Below are 26074 nucleotides of genomic sequence, written 5' to 3'. Positions count from 1 at the left end.
CATTTTTAGCCAAACTGAAAAATCTTTGTCTTTTAACTTCCTGTTTAGGTCGTTTGTATTTACTGGTATTATTATGTTTCACTTTTTTTCTACTGCCTTTTCTTGTTTGTTTTCTATTCCTACCACTTATTCTAGTGCTGTATTTCTCCTTTCTTGCTTTATTTTGGGTATTAAAACAAAAACCTATTTCTCGTTTTTTGTACTGGTCTAGAAGTTATGTACTCTATTCCTGTTCTTTTAGTGGTTAACCTTAACGTTTTACCATGCAGACTTGACTTCATAAAGTTTAAAATTAATCAATGTAGTGTCTTCCACAGGAATGTTACTGTCAACATTACTGTTGTTCTCTTGTTTAAATTTCTTCAAGCACTATTGATGTTATATAAGTGTTTGGATATACTGACATGTTTACCAGATTCTTTGCTCACCCTTCCTTCATTTCAGATCTTCCTTCTAGGATCTGTTTTTTTCCCCCTTGAAATACATTCTTAGTAGTTCCCATAGGGGAGAACTGCTTTGTTTAGCTGAGGATATTTTTATTTGCCTGTCTTGAGAGGAACTTTTGATAATTCTAAAGTAACCTGATTTTCTCTTGGCTCTTTGAAGAAATTCCAGATCCACCACTTACTAACTCTGTGATACTGTTCAAGTGTTTTGGAGATAATAAAGCTGCCCAAACTATTCGATGCTTGTGAGGATCAAATGTATATAATGTGCTTAGTAGAGTTTTTAGCATGTGTTAAGCACTATGTAAATAAATAACGTTTCCTTCTCTTTTTTCTCTTCTTATTTTTCTAATTATTTATATTGTTGCCTATGGTGCTCTGCAGTTGACTAAAATTTATCTAAGTGAAGATTTCTTTTTGTTTACACTGTTTATTCCACTTGGTATACATTTTTCTTCCAGAATCTGTGGTTCTACATCTTAAATTTCCAGTTTCTGTAAATTGTCAACTTGTAATTCTTTGAGTGTTGCCTGTATCCCATTTTATATCATTCTCCTCTGAGATTTTGACCAGGAAAATGTATTCTTTTTTTCTACCATCCCTATTTTTAACTTATATACTGTCATGGACTGAATGTCTGTGTCCCCCCAGGCCCCTACCCAGATTCATATTTTGAAGCTATAACCCTCAATGTGATGTTATAATGTGGTATCTTTAGACAAATGTATTGTTCAGTTTTAATATTAAAAAGTAAAAATTTTAATGGCAAACATGTACAGATAAACAACAGTTGCAAAGCAAAGGACAGTTTTTAATATCTACCTATTAGTAAAGGACTACCCTTATATAGTACTTTTTTTAGTAATTTTTAAAATCTGCTAATTTGAAAAAGAAATAAATATCACTTTAATGCAAACGTCTTCACTCTATCATCTGCTTTTCTGGCAGAATCTTTGAGCCTTCCTCTCCAGTGGTTGCTGCTCATAAAAGTTTAATTCTCTCAGCATAAAAGTAAGCAAGTAAAAGCAAGCAAGCAAAATGCTTGTCTTGATGCAAGTGCCATTACAGTCTTAGAAATTTTGGGCAACTTTTCTTCTTCATTTATAGCATCACTTCATTCATTCATTCATATATTTATTCATTCTGAAAGCATGTAATGAGCACTTCAGTTGGTTAATCATAATGCTTGATGCTGTAGAAACAGAGAGAGGAAACAGTTCCCCATCAAAAACACAAGGAAGGGGCTTCCCTGGTGGCGCAGTGGTTGAGAGTCCGCCTGCCGATGCAGGGGACACGGGTTCGTGCCCCGGTCTGGGAGGATCCCGCATGCCGCGGAGCGGCTGGGCCCGTGAGCCATGGCCGCTGAGCCTGCGCGTCCGGAGCCTGTCCTCCGCAACGGGAGAGGCCACAACAGTGAGAGGCCCGCGTAACGCATAAAAAAAAAAAAAAAAAAAACACAAGGAAGGAGGCAGATAAGCAGTTCGTTATATTCAGTGAGAGAAAAGTTACTAAGAGAACACACAGAAGGAGCAAACAATGCTGAAGGATGTGGAGAAGAGGAAGGCATTGAAATTTTCTTCCAGTTGATATTTTACAAAAAATCCTAGATGTTTCTTTTCAAGTCATGGACACCCACTCATTTCTTAAACTTGTTTTTGGGTCCACCACTTGAAAGCCACTGCTTTTTTAACATCTACTAATGACTCAAATGGAAAATCCAATGACTCATTCTTAACCACCCAGCTCTTCAAAATCTTTCGTCTCTCAAGATGTAGCTCCAAAGCCCTCTCATTTCTGATTCACATATTTCTTCAAAATGCAAGCTTCACTCCTGCAGCATTTAATTAATACAAACATAAACAATGTTGACCTACTGTTTTATGTTGTATTACGTGTTTGAAATTGTCTTAGCCCACGTCTAAATTTTCATCATTCTGAGGTTATATCATCCACAGAGCCTAACATAGCCCTGAAACTAATGTATGTGTTTAAAAAGTGCTGTTTAGTGGATTAATCTGGAAGACTATAGAATTAATACAGAAACTGTGCAACAGCAGTTCTTTAATCAACTTGAATTACTAAACAATATAAGGAAGTATCAAATTGTGCAGACTCAAATAAGATAATAAGATTCAGGCATAAAGATATGTCCTTAAAAGTAAAAATAACTCAGACACACACAGAAGTTATTCACAGAATACAACCATTCATAATAAATTAACTGCAAGTTGACTTTTTTAACAGATTACTTTTTTATGTTCTTGCAAATAGTGGCAACAAGTTGGCTACTTCAAGTGGTGACACTACAGTTAAATTATGGGACCTGTCTAAAGGCAATTGCATTTTGACCTTCGAAGGACACACCCATGCAGTATGGTCCTGCACGTGGCACTCCTGTGGTGATTTTGTGGCTTCCTCTTCATTGGATACAACTAGCAAAATCTGGGATGTTAATAGGTAAGAAGTACTTTGAACAATATTAGCACCCTATGTTGATAAATATACATGGATAAATTTTCCCTCAGTGGGAAGTCAAAAGAAAAACCCTGTTAATTATAAAACTATAGAGTTACTTAAATAATCTCTGTAAAATCCATTTCTAATTCCATTAATCTCTGTTGATGTAATGAGTTCTTTCTAAATGTAGGTTCAAGATCAAGCCTATGTAATCAGATTAGAATTGCTTCATTGGGAAGCTGTTTTAAGCAAGATAGAGACAAAGACTTATTTTAAAGAGTTAGATTTTTCGTTCTCCCCTCCATAGGTCTGCTGTCTCTCTGGATTGTCAAACCAACAATTCAGTAGGCATGAAGATGATAGAAATAATTGTTTGCTTTTCACTAAATTTTGATATATCATAACATTTCTCAAATTAAATGCTTCTTGGCAATTCACAAATTGCAAGAATTAATCCAATTTATGGTAAGCAAAGTCCTATACAATACCATATGCTTTGATCTTAATTCCAGAGAGACAAATTTATTATATTTTTGCTATCAAAATACCTGTATTTTGTATTTTTGGATGATTATTCCATCCTGTTAGGTATACAAATAAGATAAAAAGACCTGGTATCCAATACCCTGATTGCTTCAGCTAACTAAGGGATTAAAGGTCATCAGTCAGATTTCTGATCACTTTAATATTTTAATCCATGCCCAGATTCCAAATATAAGTGATAGTGACTCCTCAAAATTTATGTGAACAATTATCACTGAGCCATTGTAATTTATTTTGTAAGAGAAAGATGAACTTGCATTAAAGGTGGACACTATTGTTTTGGGGGTCATGGGTAAAACAGGTACCTTTAACAAACTTTCCCCACTCTTCCTTGAATCATGGATAACATATTTAGAAGAGAGCACGTAAGGTGCTTACAGAAAAGTCAACAGATTTCCTGGGAGGGTTCTTTGAAAGGGTGTGCTTTGTTCTATCTGTAGTTTATCTCTTAAGGCCGTGTGCCAGTCATTATGCTATTTTCTCTCAGTACCAAACTTGCCCTTCTGTATCTTTTTTGTGATGCTGGAGCTGGAACTTTGCAAACCACATTTTTGCTTTGCCATCTGACTCTCTATTAGGCTTTGGTAATAGTGGGCGCCTGCAGGAGACCACAAGGCTAGGGGAGGTAGAGGGGCCTGCTTCTTCCTGTTCCCTTCCTGTGGGCTGCTTCTGGAGTTGTGGTTCCAATGGATATCCCCTAGCAGCACTTCACCTCAGCAGCATCAGTTTATTCTCATCACAGCAGCTGAATCCAGTTGACAGTTTTTCCAGTGCTCGCAGAAACAGCTGCATCATGCCGTCCATCATCAAAGACATTAGTTCCAGCAAACAGGTGCCCCCTTCTCAGAGCTCTGTGTTCCCAACTCTTCATGGCCTCTTTTCCAAGATGAGGAACATCAGTACTAGCAATCACATGCCCCCTCCTCAGAGGCTCAGTTTCAGCCCTGTAGTGCCCCCACCAAGGTTTCACGTTTCAATAATGCCACTGCAGTCCCTTTGTTCACTCAGTCCTGTGGGTCGTAGCTCTTTCCTGCAGTGGCTTTCTCCATGATACCTTAATGTTCTTGCTTTCTCTTTATAGTCATCTAGCTAACAACTTTATGCATAGTTAACAGTCCCATATATTAAATTCTTGCTGTTAAAATGTTAAGTGCAAGTTCTGTCTCCTGTCTAGACCTTGACAATTACAGAGCATTAATGGATAAGTAGCATAATCCACTTGAGTTACAAAGATACAGATCAATAATGTTTGTCATATTCTGAATGAGAAAACATAGCTCTAAATAATACATTTTAAACCTATTTCTGTTTAAAATAGTGACAATTTAAGATATGTTTTAATACTCATGTGTGTACCATTTGGTTATCTGGAATAATCAATCATGTAATTCTTAATTTTATTATGTTTCTATATTATGCAACCATATTTCATAAATATTTATTATAATAGATTACTGGAATTTTTTAAAACTACTTTATTTTGGAGTATGATTGACATACAGAAAGCTGTGCATATTTAGTGTAAACAACTTGATGAGTTTGAAGATAAATATATACCCATGAAACCATTACAATCAATACATAAACGTATCTATTGCCTCTAAAAGTTTCCTCCTGCCCTCTTTATTGTTATTTTTATAAGAACACTTAATATAAGATCTAGCCTATTAGAAAAATTTTAAGTATGCTAACAGTTCTGTTATCTATAGGTACTGTTTTTACAGTAGATCTCTAGGACTTATATAAGTGAACTTTTAACATTTATCTAATTTTAATTTTTTATCACTTTTGGCTTAGATGAGGATTTTAATAGAAGACTGTGGTCCATTCTAAAATATGTCTTCAAATGTCTTAATCATTCAGAGTGTTTAAATCAAACTGTGTTAAAAAAAGGATTCCCAGTAGACTCAGCCCTACTTAGAATAATTTCAAACACTTTGACTTGAAAGCTTTTCTCCATAACCCTGGTATCCAAATACTGTCTTCCAATTGAGACCCAGTAGATATTGATATAACAGATCAAAATTGCTTCTGATTGATGCCAAAAATCCTTTACATTTCAAATTTCCCATCAGTGTCAAGAGCTCACCGTCATCATCAAAGACAAAGAAATTATACTAGTTTTGAAGCTGAGGTAGTGGATAAATATTGACAAATAGGGAGAGATTGATTGTTTCTTTGGTGGCTATTGATAGACCTTTCAAAGTTACAAGCAAAGCACGGAGGTGTAATTTATGATTGCTCATGGATCCATACTGTGTAGATATGTCTAAAACTAGTGTCTTGCTTAAAATTTTATAGGTCATTGGAATTGGCTTAGTGACTTAAGGGGAGAGGTTATTTGCCTTGGTAAGATGATGGTAGAAACTGTGCTATGCTGGGTCATATACTCTTATATTGGAGCCACATAGTTTTGTTTTTTAATTTATTTTTTTTATTTTTTAATTTTTTATTTATTTTGTTTATTTTTGGCTGTGTTGGGTCTTCGTTGCTGCGTGCAGGTTTTCTCTAGTTGTGGTGAGCGGAGGCTACTCTTCGTTGCAATGCGCAGGCTTCTCATTGCGGTGGCTTCTCTTGTTGCAGAGCATGGGCTCTAGGCGCACGGGCTTCAGTAGTTGTGGTAGGTGGGCTCACTAGTTGTGGCTCGTGGGCTCAAGAGCACAGGCTCAGTAGTTGTGGCACACAGGCTCAGTTGCTCTGCGGCATGTGGGATCTTCCCAGGCCAGGGATCGAACCACATTGGCAGGCAGACTCTTAACCACTGCGCCACCAGGGGAGCCCAATGCCACATAGTTTTTAATTTAAAAAATATTGATAGACTCTGCTGTTCACCAGAGAAGGAAGAATTTAGAATATATTCTTTTTGTATTTACAGTCTGCCCTTCCCTTCGAACCCCTGGCTCAGCCTTGAATATCCTTTGGTTGGTGTCATATCCCTAGCCCTATAACTCTTCCTGAATTGGATATTACCTGCTAAGACCATCTAATTAGCTCCTCACCAGAAAGTTGTATACCTGGAAATCATAATTAATGTAAAATATGCAGATCAAGACCCACGTTTACTAAATGCTAATAAGAATCTCTGAACAATATCTGGGGCATTCTTAGTCTGGATGCACTGACACCCTACGAGGTTTCTATGAATAATTAAAAGTAGTACTTCAATGGTCTTTTGAATAATCATTTATAAAAAAGTGGAAACTTACATGTGTTTTAATTTGTAATCATTGATTGCTACCTTAATTTTCAAATACATGCTCTAAAATCAGTCTTTTTTTAACATCTTTATTGGAGTATAATTTCTTTACAATGGTGTGTTAGTTTCTGCTTTATAACAAAGTGAATCAGCTATACATATACATATATCCCCATATCTCCTCCCTCTTGCATCTCCCTCCTACCCTCCCTATCCCACTCCTCTAGGTAGTCACATAGCACTGTGCTGATCTCCCTGTGCTATGTGGCTGCTTCCCACTCCACTACCTATCTATTTTACATTTGGTAGTGTATGTATGTCCGTGCCACTCTCTCACTTCGTCCCAGCTTACCCTTTCCCCTCCCCGTGTCCTCAAGTCCATTCTCTACCTCTGCGTCTTTATTCCTGTCCTGCCCCTAGTTTCTTCAGAACCATTTAAAAATCAGTCTTAAAGCACACACACACACACGCACACACACACCATTGTATCCTAAGTAGAGAATTCTTGTTGCATGGCAATTTGGTTGCATAAATACTAGAGAAAATCAACACATACACATGAAGAAAGTGCTTTTCCTGTTCCCATCCACATTCAAATTATAATTTAATTGTCTTATTCTACATAAATCTATAAAGTGATGAAAATTAGATAGGAAAATCAGTAAATGTCTCAGTCGACTATAAAAATTGTGTTTCTTTAAAGCATAAGATTATCAATAAATATTCATGTAATGAATTACCAGTGTTGGGCTGTGTTATAGACATTAGAAAATTCTAAGACTCCATTACTGCCCTCAGTGAGATTACAAGTAATTTAAAAATGCAGCAATTTTGAAACAGAATGTGCAATGCATCTGCAGTTTATAATATCAGATAAGATATTCTGGTTGGCCCGTGGATGCTTTTCTCCCCAAGGTAGTTGGGTATTTGTATGAGTGCCTATACCACACTGTATCTCTGAGGTTTGGAACACAGACTGTGTGCCTGTACTTAGCTTGTAGTTTGAGGGGAAAGGATTTGAAACAAGCAAAATGTTGCCAAGTGTAGCTGCCCCCACTGATTTTAACACAATATTACAAAGGCAAGAATTGAGTGGTTTGTAACAAGGGTGGAAGGAAACAGTGCTTTGTATAATTCAGCTTCTGGATGCTAAACAATGGGAAGTAAATCTGCTGCCCTTATATCCAGGTGTATTGTTTCAGATGACTTGAAAATTATGTTTGAGAGAAAAATAAAAGTTTAAGAACTATGTTTAGAAAAGTAATTTGTGTTACCACTGCATTCCATTTACTGGAAGCGAATATATCAGAAAACCTACCTCGTTTTTGAGAGAACTGTATTGGCAAGGAAACCATGAGCCTATCCTTAATAATCTCCTGACTCTTCTAACTGTAGAACAGTCCTCAGGACCCTGAACTTACATTCAAAGGAAGTGGACTGCTAGTGTTATATAGTTTGGAAGGTAGTCACAGACCACAGCGCCCACTTCAGATGTGGTCATAGAGGAAAATGGACAAGGAAAAACCTTGGCCATGGAACAAAGCCAGAGACCACAAAGAATAATGAGCAAAGGAGCTCCTCTTGGTGAGAGAGGCATGATTCAATCAAAAAACTTCAGTACAATGACAAAGTTTCTCACGATGCCTGCCCAGGATTCTGTCACTCTTTGGGCTAGTGACTCTTGTGTATTTCCCATTTTTTCCTACTTTCTGTACTGGAGTTTGTATTGCAGTATTGTGCCCTGCTTCGTCATTGTACATTTTATCTGTGACAGTAGAGAAGGCAGAAAGCTTGTCTTTTATTTGGTTGGTCACTAGAACACAAGAGACACCTTTCAACCCAGTGGAGCAGATTGTGCATCATGCAGAGATCATGGACTGCGAGATACAAGCAGTAAATGAGTGAGAATTTGTGTTGTCTCCTTTTTGTGGGGGGGGGGGGATATAACTGAATACTGTACACGTGAAAAGAAGGACGGCACAGATATTTGGTGCGCAAAAGGCCAAACTGTGCAGAGACTGCTAGCTGTTCACCAGAACTCGCTTTCTCCTTCTTCCATGTGAATTGGACACCTGGCTTTCTATCTAAGTGGTGTTTCTCAGCCTCGCTTTAAGTTAAGTGTGGTCACGTCACGAAGTTCTCTGCAATAGAATATAAGTTGAAATGATATGCACATTTCTATATTCTTTCTCCCATGTGGTGGGATGGGATATTAATGACCATAGCCAGAGTAACCTTAGAAACCAATCGTTGAAAATGACAGTGTGATCATCAGCCTGCTTGATGTAAAGCCACCCCCAATCCCTACCTCCAGTTCACCTGCAGCGTTCTCTGGACTAGTCAGAAATAAGAAAATAAATTTCTATTTTATTTGAAAAATTATGTTCCCACTCTGTTTGTTGTACTTTGTTCTGCCCAGTCCAGTATAGGCACCTTGTAAATATTTTTCAGGTAATGTTTTTTTTCCTCACGACATATTAATAAGGCAACTACTACAAGCCCTGTAATGTTATCAAAATTATTTGGATGGCATAATAATAGAAACTCTGTGCTGATATTAGATGGCCATTCAACTGCTTTTTTTTTTTCCCTTGCCCCTTCTCACTTCTCATCCTTGACATCTGTTGCAATACTTTTGGAGCCTATTAAGTCCTATTTGCCATTAGCAATATCTGTAAGTCAAATAACTGGTCTGCATGGAAGTTAATGCCTATAAAAGTAGCTGTTAAAATGCAAGTACAGTAAATTAATACCTCCATTAGTGGAAAGCTGATTCAATAATAATGATTTCATTTAAACTATAGAAAAAACACTAAGGACTTCAATTTCGTAGTAGCATTGACTGTACTTACTGATGCAAATCAGTTTTGCTGATTGCAGTCAGGCTGATAGGATACAAAATAGTACCTGCTTTGTGGTTAATTTATATGTTTGTTTTTTTCAAAAATTATTTGTAGACCCAACAAATATGTATTGGATACTTTGTTATGTGCATTGCTCTCGTCACTAAGCTCTGTCAGTGAACAAAATATACAAAAACTCCTGTACTCATGTAGATGACATCCTATTGCAAGGCAGAAAATAAGGCAAATTAAAAATAATAATAATAAACTATTATATATAGTATTTGGGGGTGTTAAGTTTGGTAGAGAAAAAATAAAATATGAAAAGTGGAAAGGAATGGTGGGCATAGGAAGGAATTGCAATTTTAAACAGGATGGTCAAGGAAATTCTCACTGTGAAGTTGATATTTGGGTAATCTGAAGTAGGTGAGGCAGTAAGCCAAGACAATATCTAGGAGAAGAACATTCCAAGCTTTTCTGAGCAGTGAGCTCCCCTATGGTGGTAGCAGGACTTATATGACTAAGGAACAACAAGAAGGTCAGTGTGACTGGAGTAGACAAGTGAATAGTAGAGATAAGGCAGTTAAACGTGTATGCGGCACATAACACACAGCCTTGTAGTCCATTTGAATGTCTTTGACCTTTATTCTCAATGAGATGGGAAAACACTGGAGAGTTTTGAGCAGAAGAGTCACATAATCTGTTTTATACTCTAACAAGATGACTCTGGTTACTGTATTTAGATTGAACTGTGACAGAGGAGGGCTGGGGAGACAAGGGTAAAAGCAGGAAGAGCAGCTGGGAGGCTATTGCAACCATCCAGGCAAAAGACAGTGAAGGTTTGAGCCACAATGGGAACAGTGACGGTAATGAGAATTGCTTGTATTTTGGATAGATTTGGAAGATGAAGACACTAGGAATTGCTGAGGCATTATGAGTTATGAGAGAAGGAGAAAGCAAATCACCTGTTATATTTTGAGACACCTGGAAGGCATAAAGCTCATTCTCTTTATACTGGAACACCAATGTGAACTTTATAAAAAAGCTTTTCCAACCAGATTCATCAACTGGCATTCCAGGAAATGCTGTAGAGTGAGGGATGCCTTCTCATTGTTCATCTAACAGGTGATGTCCATTGAAGAGAACTGAGTGTTCCTTCCTGCCCACCAACATTGCTTCCTTCTTAATTTAATAATTCATTGGGCAATATAACCCCCACCCTGGATGAGATGAGAGAAACAGAATGCTATAAATAAAGGGAACAGTTAAAATTAAGAAAAAGGAAATGTAAAATATTAAGATTCTCTTAATGGTGAGTTATCCTCTTTTAATAGTAGGTACTATTAATTTCTTTGGTCAGTTAGTGCACCAACATGAACTTCAAATTGTGAGAAATTTATTTCTTTACTATAAAATTAGTAATGATGAGATAGCACCAAGTAAGTTACAAAAAGGGAGGTTAGTATTTATAATATATTTTGTTAATAACATATGTCATGCCCTTTATGATACATATGAAAAATTGGATATATTAGAGATGAAGGACATATTGTACAATATTAATGGTTTTAAAGCATAGCAATGTAGGAAGTATTAAGACTCAAGGGCGTGGATTATTGGTACATTAATACCTGTCTTGTATTGTAAAACCCCCCAGCTTGCCTTCTTATACTTGAAAAGGCACCCAAGGTATATATTAATAGACTGCTAGAGCAATGCTTGAAACATAATTATGTTATATTAAAAGACATAGTAGCATTCTAAAATTGACCTGTTGTGATCAATTTATCCTGTTCCATGGATAATATATCAATTATTACATCTTCTTGGATTTCCATTTATGTTCACATATACTTGTGTATTTAAGGTTTGATCATATGTATAGTATGCTTACACGTGTTTGTGTGTGTATATCCAAATGTTGATGTATATACATATACTAGTATTAAAGCAGTGCGTAAATGTTTGACTATCTCAAATATTTTAAATATCATCTAATCTAAATTGCATTTATTTACTTACTTATGCTTTCTATATGACTCCAAAACCCAATTTGTTTCAAAACCATTTATTGGAGACAGAAAATACTAAGTATTACCATGTCCCTGAAACATTGTTTTGGAATTACTGAAATGGTTTTCCTTTAAAGAAAACTCTGTTTTGATTCAATTGTTATCGAAATGAATTGGATGTCCAAGTGCATCATATCAAAAGATGTAAACTGATATAAAAATAGCAAGCAATAAAAATTTAGGTAGAATTAAACTGCTTTCTTATATAAAACTATGTTGTGAGATGGGAAATACTTCCTATTTAGGTAATAAAATTGAATTTGTTCTCTTAAAACACTAGGGACATGTTTTCATAGAAATTTTAAATACTGTTTCTTCACAGTATCTTGCATGAGTTTGTACAAAATATTAACGTGTATCAATAAGAGAAGAACTTGTTAACGTGTGTCCTGGGTAGGAAATGAACCAGACCTTCTTCAGTCAAGGAACATGAAATGATTATTCCCTGGTCTGGCCTTCGGTTACCTCTTAACCTAGAATGGATCCTGCAGGAAGCATTGCCTCTAGCAGGGTTTCACCTTCTAGAAAAGTCATCTCTTCTGATTTGGCCTATAATTTCTTGAATCATTTAGTAGATTTGCCCGTGGAATTATTACAAATTGCTTTCTATCTTTAAAATTGATTATTCATTTATTCAATTTTTACCAGTCACTCAGCAACTCTTATCCCTGGAGTTGGGGATACAGCACTGAATTGGACAAACAAAGCCTAGCCCTAGTGGAGCTTACAGTATAGAAGAAGGTGTTGCTGGTTTTCTACAATTTATAAATTATTAGACAAGTTCTCTAACCTGGCCATTGATCACAGTATTAATTCCTTACCTCTAGAGGTGCAAAGCAACTATCACTGAGGGTGACTGACTTTCTGAGATGCTGTGAGTGCATACTAGTTCTCCATTCTTGGAAATAAGTAGAACCATCGGGGTAATAAGCCACCAACGACATGGATATTAAAAATGGTGCTGAGTCTGTCATCTTTCCAAAGATAATTTTTTCATTGGTATTTGAGTATTATCAGTAGCCTGTAGGTATCCGTCACACATAAACCATCCAATTAGGATAGTTTAGAGCAGTTTTCACATGAAGAATGAACTTTCCTGTGATGGTTCCGTTTCAGTTTGGTTCGGGGTTATGGTGTCAGTTTGTTTTTTGCCTTGCATAAGGAAGAATATGATGGATTTTAGGATAATACGCATTAGCAAGGAACAGTCTAAAATGTTATTCAGTAATAACAAATAGAAATAATTATACTAAGATGTGCCTGTTATATCCTACCCTGCTTATGTTTAATTTTTTTTACTTCTGGTTAGAAAGAAGCATACCTATATTATGTGATTTCCTAAGTATACAGACAGATACAAAGAGATCCAAAACTTGTTTTTTCTTATGCTAAGTAATTCAGGACATTTAGAAACTAAAGATGTCAAATGAGTTAATTATAGTAATTTTATGTGTTATTGTCTGAATACACGTCCAAGTAAAACTTTCTTACCCATAAATTTAAGACTTAAAGTTACTGTTGGAAATTCATGGTGATTATCTAAATATGTATTCTAAAAGGTGCAGTGTTTTAGCCTAGAAACACAAAAGATATCTTTATGTGAAGCCATGGCTGCTATAAAAGAAAGTGGACATTTGACTTTTTTTTCTTGATTATCTTTGATCCAATGTCTGACAAGTTTATAAAAGCATCTAATGCTTCCAATCTTAGAGGTGTTATATAATTCATTTCATTGTCTATTTCTATAGTTATCACGTGACCAATTCAATGCACTTTTTAGAGAATATTAGTGTCAGTATCTCCAGAGTAAATTTAACTTTACTTTGAACTTTGCTTCACTATTACACAAATACATATTAATATAGGTATATGCAAACCTGTAACAATAAATTATATACCTACACCTCAAAGGTACTGCCTACGTACTTAATATTCATCATGGATTGTAGATCTCTTACACAAATAATATTAACTAGCAATAGTGGTAATTATTTATGTAGCCACCTCTATTCCTTGCTCTCATTTCCTCTTAATCATATCTAAGCAGACTATGATGTCTTAGACTTGAAGCTTTCAGTGATAGCTCCCAACAATAAATTAGTTCTTCATTATCTGAATTATCATGGCTCTTACTACCTATGTTCATATTCCTATCACTAAACTCTATCTAAGAACCCAGTCCCCAAGCTGGAATTGATTACCTTCCCTTAAGAGGCTATTGGGATTAATCCCATATGACTGAGAGTCTTGTTTATTTGGATCACCTCAATAAAAACAGCCTTTATACTCTACTTATTGTCCATATATCCACCAATCAGCCTTGATTTCTCACTCACCTCTGATCTCCCTTCCACTGTATGCTTTGGAATCCACTGCCTGTCATTAGCAAAATATTTTATATCCTCCATCTCTTCATTGTACTCTTTATCTTTTTACTTAAACTGGTCTCCCTTGAGAAGACGGAGTTCCTTTTCTAATGGATCCTGTAACTACCTCCCCTTAATTCTTTCCAAAAGATTTACAACTCATAATAAATAGTGATCACTAGACCCTGTCTTTGAGGTACATACATAAAATGTGTTTGAGTTTTATACACATTTATCATATATATATATATATATATATATATATATATATATATATATGCAAAAGTTAAATTTTTCTGGAATACTGACACAAATTTTCCCACCACTGGACCTGGAAGGTTGTTCACTGATCTGTTCCCAGTCCTCAAACAGAGCTTGGAACATACTGGGAAAGTAATAAACATTTTAAAAGTTAATGTATAAATTAATGGTTTACATCCCCTCCATGGTCTTCACTGTCATTTCTAGATCACTTTCTTTCCTCCCGCCTCCTCACAAACCACAGAAGCACATGCTCTGAGACCGTACCATTAGCCACTCCTTCACTGTATGGTCATACCCATCACGTTTGAAAGGATTTATCACATGGCTTAGTGTGTTCATGGAGTGCGATATCGTTATCCAAGCAGAAAATTCATCTAACACCTTGGACTTCCAGTTTCTTCACCTCCTTACTTCCAACAACTTTCAAATCTCGATTTTAGGTTTTCTGCTCTGTGCGTACCATTCCCCATCCCACTTCCCTGGCTTGTATCCTCTAATACCACCTGCTCCAGCAATTCTTTGATTCCAGAGGTGTTGATAACTTATTGTCTCCACTGTTTTTTCTCTTGCCCTGATAACAGCCTTCCTGTTTCTCCCTTCTTACCCAGAGTGACATCCAAGGTCCATCACAGTGGTCTGCCCTTCCCACACAGCTGCAAATCCCTTGGTCCTCTCTTCCTCCACATTTTTTGCCTGTCAACACCCCAACTCTATTTAAACTAGTTCTCTGCCTACTCTCTACCTACACCTGGTCAGCTGAGCATGGATAGGAGACACACACAAACGAGCGCGTGCGCGCGCGCGCACACACACACACACACACACACACACACCAGAATCATGATGACTGATCTCACTTTATATTTATAACCTCAACTCACAAGTTGAATCCTACTGAATTTCCTCTGTCAATTAACTTTCTACCATGCAAAATGAATATTTCATTCCTTTCTCTATCTTTAAATCCCTAACACCCTCCCTACTCCTTTTTCCCCTGTGTTCAAGCCTCTTTTTCAAGCTTCTGCTTGCAACTGTCCCATTGACCAAAGCAAGTCACATGGCCAAGACCAGGATCAGTGTAAGAAGTGACTACACAAAAGTGTGCATTTAGGGAGAGGAATAATGGCAACCAGTTTTCAAACAATATATCCTCTTTCTAACCCCATATTTCTTTTATAATCATCTCCTTGCAAATGTGAATGTGGTATTAAAGTTGTATTTTAGCTCTATTTTATATTATAGAATTCATGCTTCTTCAGTTGACCTAGGTACTTAAATAGACTTTTATGATCATTCTTAGAAGAAAATGGAGTCTAACTTCTTGTCTCAATTCTTAAAAATAGATTGTTGGAGAAATTCTTATAAATAGGTTATTGGAGTAATTTTAGAGTATCATTTCTTCTCTGCTCAGTAAATTTTAGATGATCCCTATTACTCTTTTATACCTTTTTATTTTGAATTAGTTTAATTACCCAGAATAAATTGAAGAATGAACAGCTTTCATGTACTCTTCACCCAGATTCCCCCAATGATAATATCGACTGTTGTATATTATCAAAACTAGGAAACTGACATCGGTACAGTATTAGTAACACAAGCGCAGACCTTAGTCAAATCTCACCAGTTTCTACTACATGCATTTTCATATGTGTGTGTGTGTAGTTCTATGAAAGTTTATCACACATGTAAATTAGAGTAACCAATGTAACTCTATACCTCTGTAATCAGGATACAGACTGTTCCATCACCATAAGGAAACTCCCTCAGGTTACCCCTTCATGATCACACTCTTCCCCCCAACTCTAACCCTTGGCAACCACTGTTCTGGTCTCCATTACTATAAATGTCAATTCAAAATTGTTATATAAATTGAACCATACAGTATGTGCACATCTGAGGTTGGCTCTTTTTCATTCAGTGAAATGCCCTTGAGATTCATTTAACTATTTTGTGTATCAGGACTTAACCCTTTTTATTGATAAATCATAGTAAATTGTATAGGTATACCAGTTTGCTTATAGATTCACTCCTTGAAGGATATTTTGTTTGTTTCCATTTTGGAGATAGTACAAATAAAGCTGCAATGAACATTCATGTATAGGTTTTTGTGTGAGCATAAGTCTTCATTTCTCTAGAATAAATGCCCAAGAGTACAATTGCTGGGTTGTATGGTAAGTGTACATTTAACTTGATTACAAACTGCCAAACTGTTTTCCAGTGTGACTAAACTATTTTACATTACTGTCACAATGCGTGAGAAATGCGGTTTCTCCACATGCTCATCAGAATTCGGAACTGTTAGTATTTTTGTATTATCTTGGCCATTCCAATAGGTGTATGGCAGTATCTCATCATGGTCTTAATTTGCATTTCTCTAATGGCTAATGATGTTGACCATCTTTTCATGTATAGTTGACCCTTGAACTATGTAGGGGTTGGGTCATGAACCCCTGCTCAATCGAAAATCCATGTATAAGTTTAAAGTCGGCCCTCCAAATCCACAGAGTAAACCACCTGTGAATTTTGCAGTACCATAGTAGATATTTATTGAAAAAAATCCGTGTATATGTAGACCTGCACAGTTCACACCCACGTTTTTAAAGGGTCGATTGTACTTATTTGCCATCTGCATATCTTCTTTGAAGTGTCTGTTCATGTCCTGGCCCAGTTTCTAATTGGATTGTTTTCTTACTGTTCATTATCTGTTGAAAGTTTTTTATTTATTTTGGCTTCACATCCTTTGTCAGAGAGTTTGCTGAGGTGTAGGATCACAGTTTGATGAAAATTTACAAATAAAAACAAACAAAATACCTGATTTTTGAGAAAGGCACAAAAGCAATTCAATGGAGAAAAGTAAAAAATCAGTTGACTGTATTTATGTGGGTCTGTTTCTGGGTTCTCTATTCCATTCCACTGATCTGTGCATTTATTATTTCATTAATAACACACAGTCTTGATTACTGAAGTACGTAGTAAGTCTTAAAATCAGGTAGTGTGACTTCTTCAGTTTTTGCTTTCTTTTCTTTCAAATTTTTTTGGGCTAGTCTAGTTTCTGTCTTCTCAAACCTATTTCTCTCTCTAGCTAATATCACTTCAGCCTGGTTTTCCTGACCAGTAAATTTCATATTCTTTTTCTAGTTAATATCTTTCTTTTTTTCTTAGAGACCCTCACTCGTGTCTTATTTATTGCTAATTGTTTTCTTTTTTTTCATGCTACTCCTCAGAATTAAATTCCCTCTAGACTCTTCTCCAATAATCCACCTATTTTTTGTTCCTTCCAAATTTGAGTGGAAGGCTGTGCCCTTCTAAGAAGCGCCTGTGCATAACCTCAGTCTCTGATGGATACACTTTTCTTTCCTATTTATTTTTTCTGATGAGAGCCAGATTGTGAGTTTTAAGGCCTTAATCACACACACAAAAATAAACTCCTCCCACACATAATTCAAAATTTAAAAATTAAAAACAATAAACGATGTGTATAAGAAAGCCCATCAAGACTTGATTTATGCCTATGAAAATCCCTTTGATGTTATTCTGTTTACTTTAGAATATAAAATTCTTTGAAAATTCTATCTTTCTTTCCCTATTTTTCCCTTTTCTTTTTGCCCTTTATCCTTTTTGGTGTAGCTGTTTTGTGAGTGCCTTAGGCACATGCTGCTTCTTTCTGGTGGGTAATCCAAAATTGGCTTTTATGAATAATTTGTTCTGTGTCATAAAGCATTCATTTTTCTGCTCTAATTCTCTTTATCTTTGTTGTCCTTCTGCCACATCACAGTCTCCTATTTTCTCTACCCTTTAAAATATCCTATGTAGCCCCTAATAGTTAACTAATGGCATGTTATCCCATCTTCTGCCTCACATTTTCCCTTAGAATCCATTCTTAAATCTTCACCTTATTCAGAGTAAGCCGTTACTTCCTATACCTTCCCACGTGTTTCTGTCATAGTTGTTCCGTAGATTGCAAACTGTTAAATCACTCCTCCACATCTCTCTCCTTGACAAGTATATATCCTGCAGTAACTGAACTTAAATAAATGGTTCCCTACAACTTCTTTCCATCCATTATCTTCTGAAATAGGGTCTCTTTGGCCTTATCTTCAGATAACCATATTGAATGAGAACTAAGGAAATCTGAGCAACTCTTGATACTTTCTTCAGATAGTTTACTAACATCTACAGGATAGAATGATGAGAGAGTTCAAGTTGTATGAAAATAGTGCCTACAAATATACACAGTCTTTTCTAGAGGCAGGGGCACCACTCAACTGTAAAACTCCTTTTTAATGTCCAACTTTTATTCATCCAATACTGAAAATCTAATGAGTTAAAAAACATTTTGACAAAATGATCGCCATTCTTCACTTTCAATATATATTTGTTTGCACTGCGAGATCTTCGGTATTTAAACTTTTTCATCAAAGCAAATAAGTATCAACTGTAGGATTGAGAGAATACTGTCACCGAACATTTAACTCCAAATACTGTTTATCATGCCTACATGTGCCCTTTATTTGATTACATGATGAGGTGTATGAAAGCAGGTTTGAGTCCGACAAAATTAAAGGTGCACAAATCTATGTACAGAGATGCCTGTACTCCTATTTTCAGGTGAAATGCTACACAGCAGATTCAGGTTATTTTCTAAAACTGACATTAATTAAGATGGTTTCTTTCTTTATGCTCCCTTAGCAAATCTTTGCTGTGTAACACTCCTTCACTGAGTACAAACCTTACATGTGTGAACAAAATGTAGGCTTTATTCAGATGACACGAAAATATATAATGTTGGATCAGAAGTGACCGAAGCATCTTTCACTGAATATATCTATAGCTAGGTGACATGAACTAGCACATTTTCTTATTCATGTGTTGTACTGCGTGAGTCAGAGGATTCACCTGAATCTTAAAATGTTATGAACCATTAATATATTCTAGTTTAGAATAAGATAAGCTGATCATATTATATCAAAGAAAAGGTTCATGCAATGACTGCTTCACACACATCAGTACTTCTCGTTTGGATTCCAGTACCTGTGGCCATTGGCAATCTTTGCAAATGATCTTTATTTCCCTTTATTCTTCTAAGAATTATGAAAACTGGGATTTCAAAAATATTACACTAAGTGACTTTTTGTCTCTTCACATGTCATAGACTTTTTTTTTATCCTAACATGTATGTGCTCTTGGAGGGATACCCACACACAGACACAGTCATCTCATCTTTAAGCTCCCCCTTGCATCTTTGACCTGTTTCAGTTCGAGGAGGACCACAGGTCACATGACCCTTTCACAATGGCTTCTCCTGTTCAAAAGGTCTCCAGAGCATTCCACTCAAGTCAGCAGCTTCTAAATACCCTTCGTACCTTCTCAAGGCATTTAAAAAATATTATTCAGGATAGCATCTCTTTTGCTTTAGAAATAAGTTGTTCCTCATTTCCCCCTTTGACATAGTTTTCTTTATAATATATTTGGCATAAGTTGATTAATATTTAACCTTGGAAAAACTTTTAGTTTGAGGCACACTTTTAGTTTTAAGCTTTCAAACAGCCAAGCAAAGTTAAGGAAAAAAACACACAGCTATATTATTAGTATAAGGGAGGATTTTTTTTTTTTTTTTTTTTTTTTGCAGTACACGGGCTTCTCACCGCTGCAGCCTCTCCCCTTGCAGAGCACAGGCTCCGGACGCGCAGGCCCAGCGGCCATGGCTCATGGGCCCAGCCACTCTGCGGCACGTGGGATCTTTCCGGACCGGGGCACGAACCCGTGTCCCCTGCATCGGCAGGGTGACTCTCAACCACTGTGCCACCAGGGAAGCCCTGGTGGGAGGATTTTAACTGATGAACTCATCAAAGAATGCAGGCAGGTTCATTAAATGATGCCCTCAACAATATTTTTATAATGGATACAGTAATAAGTTTGATAGGGTAGCTCCTCATAATGCACAAATATATTCTAAGAATATCACCTATGGTCCATCATTCAGGGATGATTCAAAGGCTTACCAAGTGGAAGTACCAGAATTCTCCTCAGAAAACTGATTTGATTCAGTTTTAGAGTATAAAGGAATTCAAGTAAACCCAAATATGATAGTAGAATACAAAAATACATTGAAGATAAATTAAGAACATAACTCATACTGAAAAAAATCAGGATAGTATTATGGGGGGTGCATATTAAAAGGCATGATAGAATGCAGAGAAAAAGGAAAATATATATATAAAATGCTTCAAGGGCTTATAACGCATAAGGAAAATAGAGGATATGGAGCTCTAAACTCCAGAAAGCAGGTATTCTCAAGAAGGTGAGGAACAGGATATATTTAATAAATTAATCATAGTGATTTGTGATAACAAAAGACAATTTGTAAACCAAACACAGAACTCTATGCTTTCCAAAACTTTTATAAAAATAAAACCATATAAGGATAAAATTAGATCAGCACTGGAAAATACCATGTGCATATTCTACTATATGGATATACCATATTTGTTCATTCAACATTGGATATTTGAGATGTTTCCACTTTGGACTAGTATGAATTATGGTGCTATGGAATATTTGTCTGCAACATTTGTCTACAATATTTGTGTAAACGTATGTCTTCAGTTCTCTTGGGTATAAGCCTAGGAATGGAATTGCTGGGTCACATGGTTACTCTCTGCTTAGCATTTAGAAGAACATCCAAACTATTTTTCAAAGCAGCTATACCATTTACATTTCTATTGGAAATGTATATGGGTTCCAATTTCTCCAAATCCTTGCCAACACTTGTTATTAGCTATTTTTTAATATGACTTCGTCTTATAGTTCTCTCAGTGGGTGTGAAGTTGTGTCACATCATGGCATTCATTTGCATTTCCCTAGGGGATAGTAAGTTGAGCATCTTTTCATGTGCTTATAGCCACTTGCATATCTTCTATGGATAAATGTCTAATCAGATTCATTGTCCAATTTAATTGGATTAACTTTTTATTATTCAGTTTTAGAATTTATTTATATATTTCTTTACATATTATATACACATTTCTTTACATATCATTAGACATATAATTTTCAAATATTTTTCCATTCTGTGGATTGTTTACTTTTTTAATAGTATCATTAGCAGCACAAATACTTTTAATTTTGATTAAGTCCAATTTATCAATTATTTCTTTCATTCCTCGTACTTTTGGAGTTCTATGTAGGGAAGTATTGCCAAAGCCAAGATCATAAACATCTGTTCTTATATTTCTTATGTTTTCTTCCAGGAGTTTTATAAATTTGACTTTTACAATTAGGTCTATGATCCATTTTGTGTGTAAGATACAAATAATTGTTTTAGCTTTATTTTTTTACATGTGGATATCCAATTGTTCTAACTTTCCTTGAAACACCTTTGTTGAAAATTTTGTTATTTCCATGTTGAATTATCTAGATATTCTTGTTGAAAATTAGTTAACCATAAGGTAAGGGTTTATTAGGTTTATTTCTGGACTCTCAATTTTATTTGATTTACCTATATGTTTATCCTTATTATAGTACCGTACTTTCTTAATTGCTGTTGCTTTATTGTAAGTTTTGAAATCAGGAGATCTGAATTCTCCAACTTTGTTCTTTTTCAAGATCACTTTGGCTATTCTGAGTCCCTTGCATTTCCATTTGAATTTTAGATCAGTTTGTCAATTTTGAAAAAAAAAAAAGGCCATGGTTTTGATAGGAATTGTGTTGGATCTGTAGATCAAATGGGTAGTATTATCACCCTCAAAGTTTTAGTCTTCTAATCTAAGAACATATGATGTTCTTCCCTTCATTTAGGTGTTTAATTTCTTCTAAGAATGTTTTAGAGTTTGCAGAGTACAAGATGTGAAATTATTTTGTCGAATTTATTCCTAGGTATCTTACTACTGTTGATGCTATTTTAAAGGAAATTGTTTTCTTAATTTTGGATGTGGGGGATGTTCATTGTTAGTATCTAGAAATCCAACTGATATTTGTATATTGATCCTGTATCCTGAAACCTTGCTGAACTTGTTATTTTTATAGTTTTTCTGTAGATTTCATAGGATTTTCTATGTATAAGATCATGTTATCTAAAAATAGAAAGGCCATGTGAAGACACAGTAAAATGATGGGCATTTCCAAGCCAAGTAAAGAGGCTTCAGAGAAACCAAACTTGACAACACCTTGATCTTGGACTCACAGCCAATAAAACTGTGAGAAATAAATACTGTTATTTAAGTCACTCAGTCTGTGGTATTTCGTTAAGGCAGCCTTAGCTGACTAATGCAACAATTCAGTCACTTTACTCAGTATATGTCTATTCAGATTTTCTATTTCTTCTTGAGTCAATTTTAGTAGTTGGTGTCTTTCTTAGAAATTTGTCCATTTAATTTAAGTTGCCTAAATTGTTGGCATACAGTTTTTTATAGGGTTTCCTTGTAATCCTTTTTTATTTCTGGAAGGTTGATATTGATGTCCTCTCTTTTACTGCTAATTGAGTCTGTTCTGTTTTTTTCTTTGGTCAGTCTAACTAAAGATTTGTCAGTTTTGTTGACCTTTTTAGAGAAACTACTTTTGGTTTTATTAATTTTTCTATTATTTTTCTATTCTCCATTTCATTAATTTACACTCTAATCTTTACTATTTCCTGTATTCTACTTGCCTAACGTTTGCTTTGCTCTTCTATTTCCAGTGCCTTAAGATGGGAACTAAGGTTACCATTTTGAGATCTTCTTTTTAAATATAAACATCTACAGTTATAGACTTCTTGCTAGGTACTACTTTAGCTGCCTCAAATAAATACTGGTATATTATGTTTTCATTTTCATTCATCTCAAAGTATTTTCTAATATCCCTTGTGATTTCTTATTTGACCTATTAAATGTTTAGGAGTATGTTACCTAACTTTCACATATTTTTAATTCCTCAAATTTCATTTTGTCATTGATTACGAATTTAATTTCATTGTGATTGAAGCACATAATTGCTATGTACTAGCTACTCATATAAGTATTTTATATTTATTAATTCATTAAATTATAACAAGAACTAATACATGAAGTAGTACTTTTAATATTCATACTTTACTCATAAGAAAACTGAGATGCAAAACAGGAAGGCATTTGTGCAAGGCCTACATCTTGGCACCATGTGGTGAAACTGTGATGGGTTCCAGGTAACCTCCTCCCGAACCTATTCTCAGTCATCCTTTATTTAGACATTTCTTTAGTGAGGGATAATTGGGTTAATTTCAGTGTTTTCACTGTTATGATCAAAAACTCCATTGACAAGAATTGTTGCTCAATTGCATTCATAAGGTAAAATATTAGGAAAGAAAACTTTCATCGGAGATAGAAAATATTTTTCTTTTTCTGATAGATATTGATAAATTATTTGTAATAAAAATTAGCTTGATCAATTCATCAATAGTAAAATTTCATGTTACTTATAAAAATTTACTCAAAGAAGTACCTGAAGACAGCCAAAAGAATATTATAGGTAGAGCACATATACTCAGTTGCACAAACATACACACACACATATATATATATATTTATGAATATAGACTCCAAAATCATGAATTAAATTTTAGTGACTTCAGTCTTGAAATGTTACAGTAATAAAGGAGTATGATTACATAATATATATTCTAAGAATGCAAGATAGTTTGTTTTGAGAAATATACTTCATCATATTAAAATAGTAAATGACCTTATTACAAAGATATAGTAATCAAAACAGTGTGTTACTGGTATAAAGACAAACATATAGGCCAATGGAATAGCATAGAGAGACCACAAATAAATTCTTACATGTATGGTCAAATAAATTTTTACTAAGATGCCAAGACCATTAAATAGGGAGAGGACAGTCTTTTCAGCAAATGTTGTTGAGAAAACTAGATATCCACTTGCAAAAGAATGAAGCTGGACCCTTAGCTTACACCATATATAAAAATTAACTCAAAATGGATCAAAGACTTAAACATAGCAACTAAAACTATAAAAATCTTAGGAAAAGACCTAGGGGAAATCTTCATGACATTGGATTTGGCAGTGATTTCTTGGATATAGCACTGAGAGCATAGTAAACAAAAGTAAAATTAGATAAATTTGATCTCATTAAAATGAAAAACTTTGGAACACCAAAGGATACAGTCAGTAGAGTGAAAAGGCAGCCTATGGAGTGGAAGAAAATATTTGGAAATCATATATCTGATAAAGGGTTTTATCCACATTATATTTTGCAAAGTCCTGCTACAACTCAACAACAAGTAAAACCAAATGACCTGATCAAAAAAATGGACAGAGGACTTGTATAGACATTTCTCCAAAGAAGATGTACAAATGGTCAAAAAAAAAAAATGAAAAGATGCTTACATTTCTAATAATTAGGGGAATAAAAATCAAAACCAAAATGAGATATCACCTCCTGCCCATTAGAATGGCTACAATTAAAAAAAAAAAAAGATGTTAGCAAGGATGTGGAGAAATTGGAACCCTTGTACATTGCTGATGGAAATATAAAATGGTGCAGCTGTTATGGAAAACAATATGTCGGTTCCTCTAAAAATTAAAAATAAAATTATCGTAAGGTCCAGCAATTCCACTCCTGGTACGTACCTAAAAGAATAGAAAACAGGATCTCAAAGAGATATTTGTATACCCACTTTGATAGTAGAATTATTCATAATGGCCAAAAGATGGAAGGAACCAAAGTGTTCATTGATGGATGAAAGCTTAAACAAAATGTGGTGTATATGTAAAATAGAATATTATTCAGCCTTAAAAAAAAAAGGAAATTCTAACACATTTTATAATATGGCTGAAACTTGAGGACATTATGCCTAGATGAAATAAACCAGTCACAAAAAGAGAAATGCTATGTGCTTCTACTTATGTGAGGTCCCTAGAGTATCAAATTCATAGAGACAGGAAGTAGAAGGGTGGTTGCCAAGGGGCTGAGGGGAGGGGGAAATGAGAAATTGTTTATGGCTATAGAGTTTCAGTTTTGCAAGATGGAAAGAGTTCTGGAAATATGATTGTATAACAATACAAATGTACTTGAAATGTACGCTGAAAAAATGGATGGTAACTATTATCACTGTTAAAAATATGCATCATTTTTATGCATAGTTATTATTGGCTAGCAAATCTAATGTTAGATTAATACATAATTTGTTTTTTGTAGGAAAAAATAGTAAATGAAAGAATCCATATATTAATTTTCATATTTGCCAAAGAGAATGGATAAAATTCAGCATATTTTCCTGATTTTAAAACTCTTTACAAAAAAGCAATAGAGGAAATGTTACTTAACTGAAACAGAATTGTCTTCTTCAAACTTACTGCCAATATCTTCCTTAATGATGAAACTTTAAATGTGTATCCCATAAAATCAGATATAATGTAAAGAATCTACCATCACTCATTCCTAGAAGTTTTAATCCCATGAACTCTTTTTGTAATTTGATAAAGCAAAATTCATTTTAAAAATTTGCAGGCAATGTAAGACGTAAGAATGTAAGATGGAAGAAAAATGACAAAAATGATTTCATAATGGAAATAGAGAAGAAATTGGTTTATTATATATCAAATTTACAGTGTGCTGAGCATATAAAAATGTATCTAAAACTGTTATCATTAAAGTAGGAGTTCAGACAATTAATGAATGTATGTGGAAGAAACACAAGTTTAAATTCTAATTTACTATATGAACCAAAAATGTTAATAAATTAAAGAATTAAAAGTATAAAAACATTAATTTTTTTCATAACAAGAAAAATGCCCCTAATATTAGATTAGATATAAAAGCAGAAGTGAAACTTTATATTATATACAATATAATTCTTTTGAAAAAATATTAATACAAGCATAGCTGAGAGAGTAAGAGAAATAATTTTCTT

The 26074-nt window shown here is 34.9% G+C and overlaps 1 protein-coding gene across 2 annotated transcripts in view; it reads left to right on the top strand.

Moving 5' to 3' along the window:
• The window catches only part of SPAG16 (sperm associated antigen 16), an 879748-nt gene that overhangs the window by 465138 nt on the left and 388536 nt on the right, over nt 1-26074 (top strand). For both annotated transcript variants that reach the window (XM_032638543.1, XM_032638542.1), the window contains one exon: nt 2718-2903. In XM_032638543.1, coding sequence (XP_032494434.1) covers nt 2718-2903 — 186 coding nt within the window. The remainder of the gene's footprint in view (nt 1-2717; nt 2904-26074) is intronic.

The sequence above is a fragment of the Phocoena sinus genome, chromosome 7 (assembly GCF_008692025.1).
Source record: "Phocoena sinus isolate mPhoSin1 chromosome 7, mPhoSin1.pri, whole genome shotgun sequence".
NCBI lineage: Eukaryota > Metazoa > Chordata > Mammalia > Artiodactyla > Phocoenidae > Phocoena > Phocoena sinus.
This window is presented reverse-complemented; position numbering and strand designations above follow the sequence as displayed.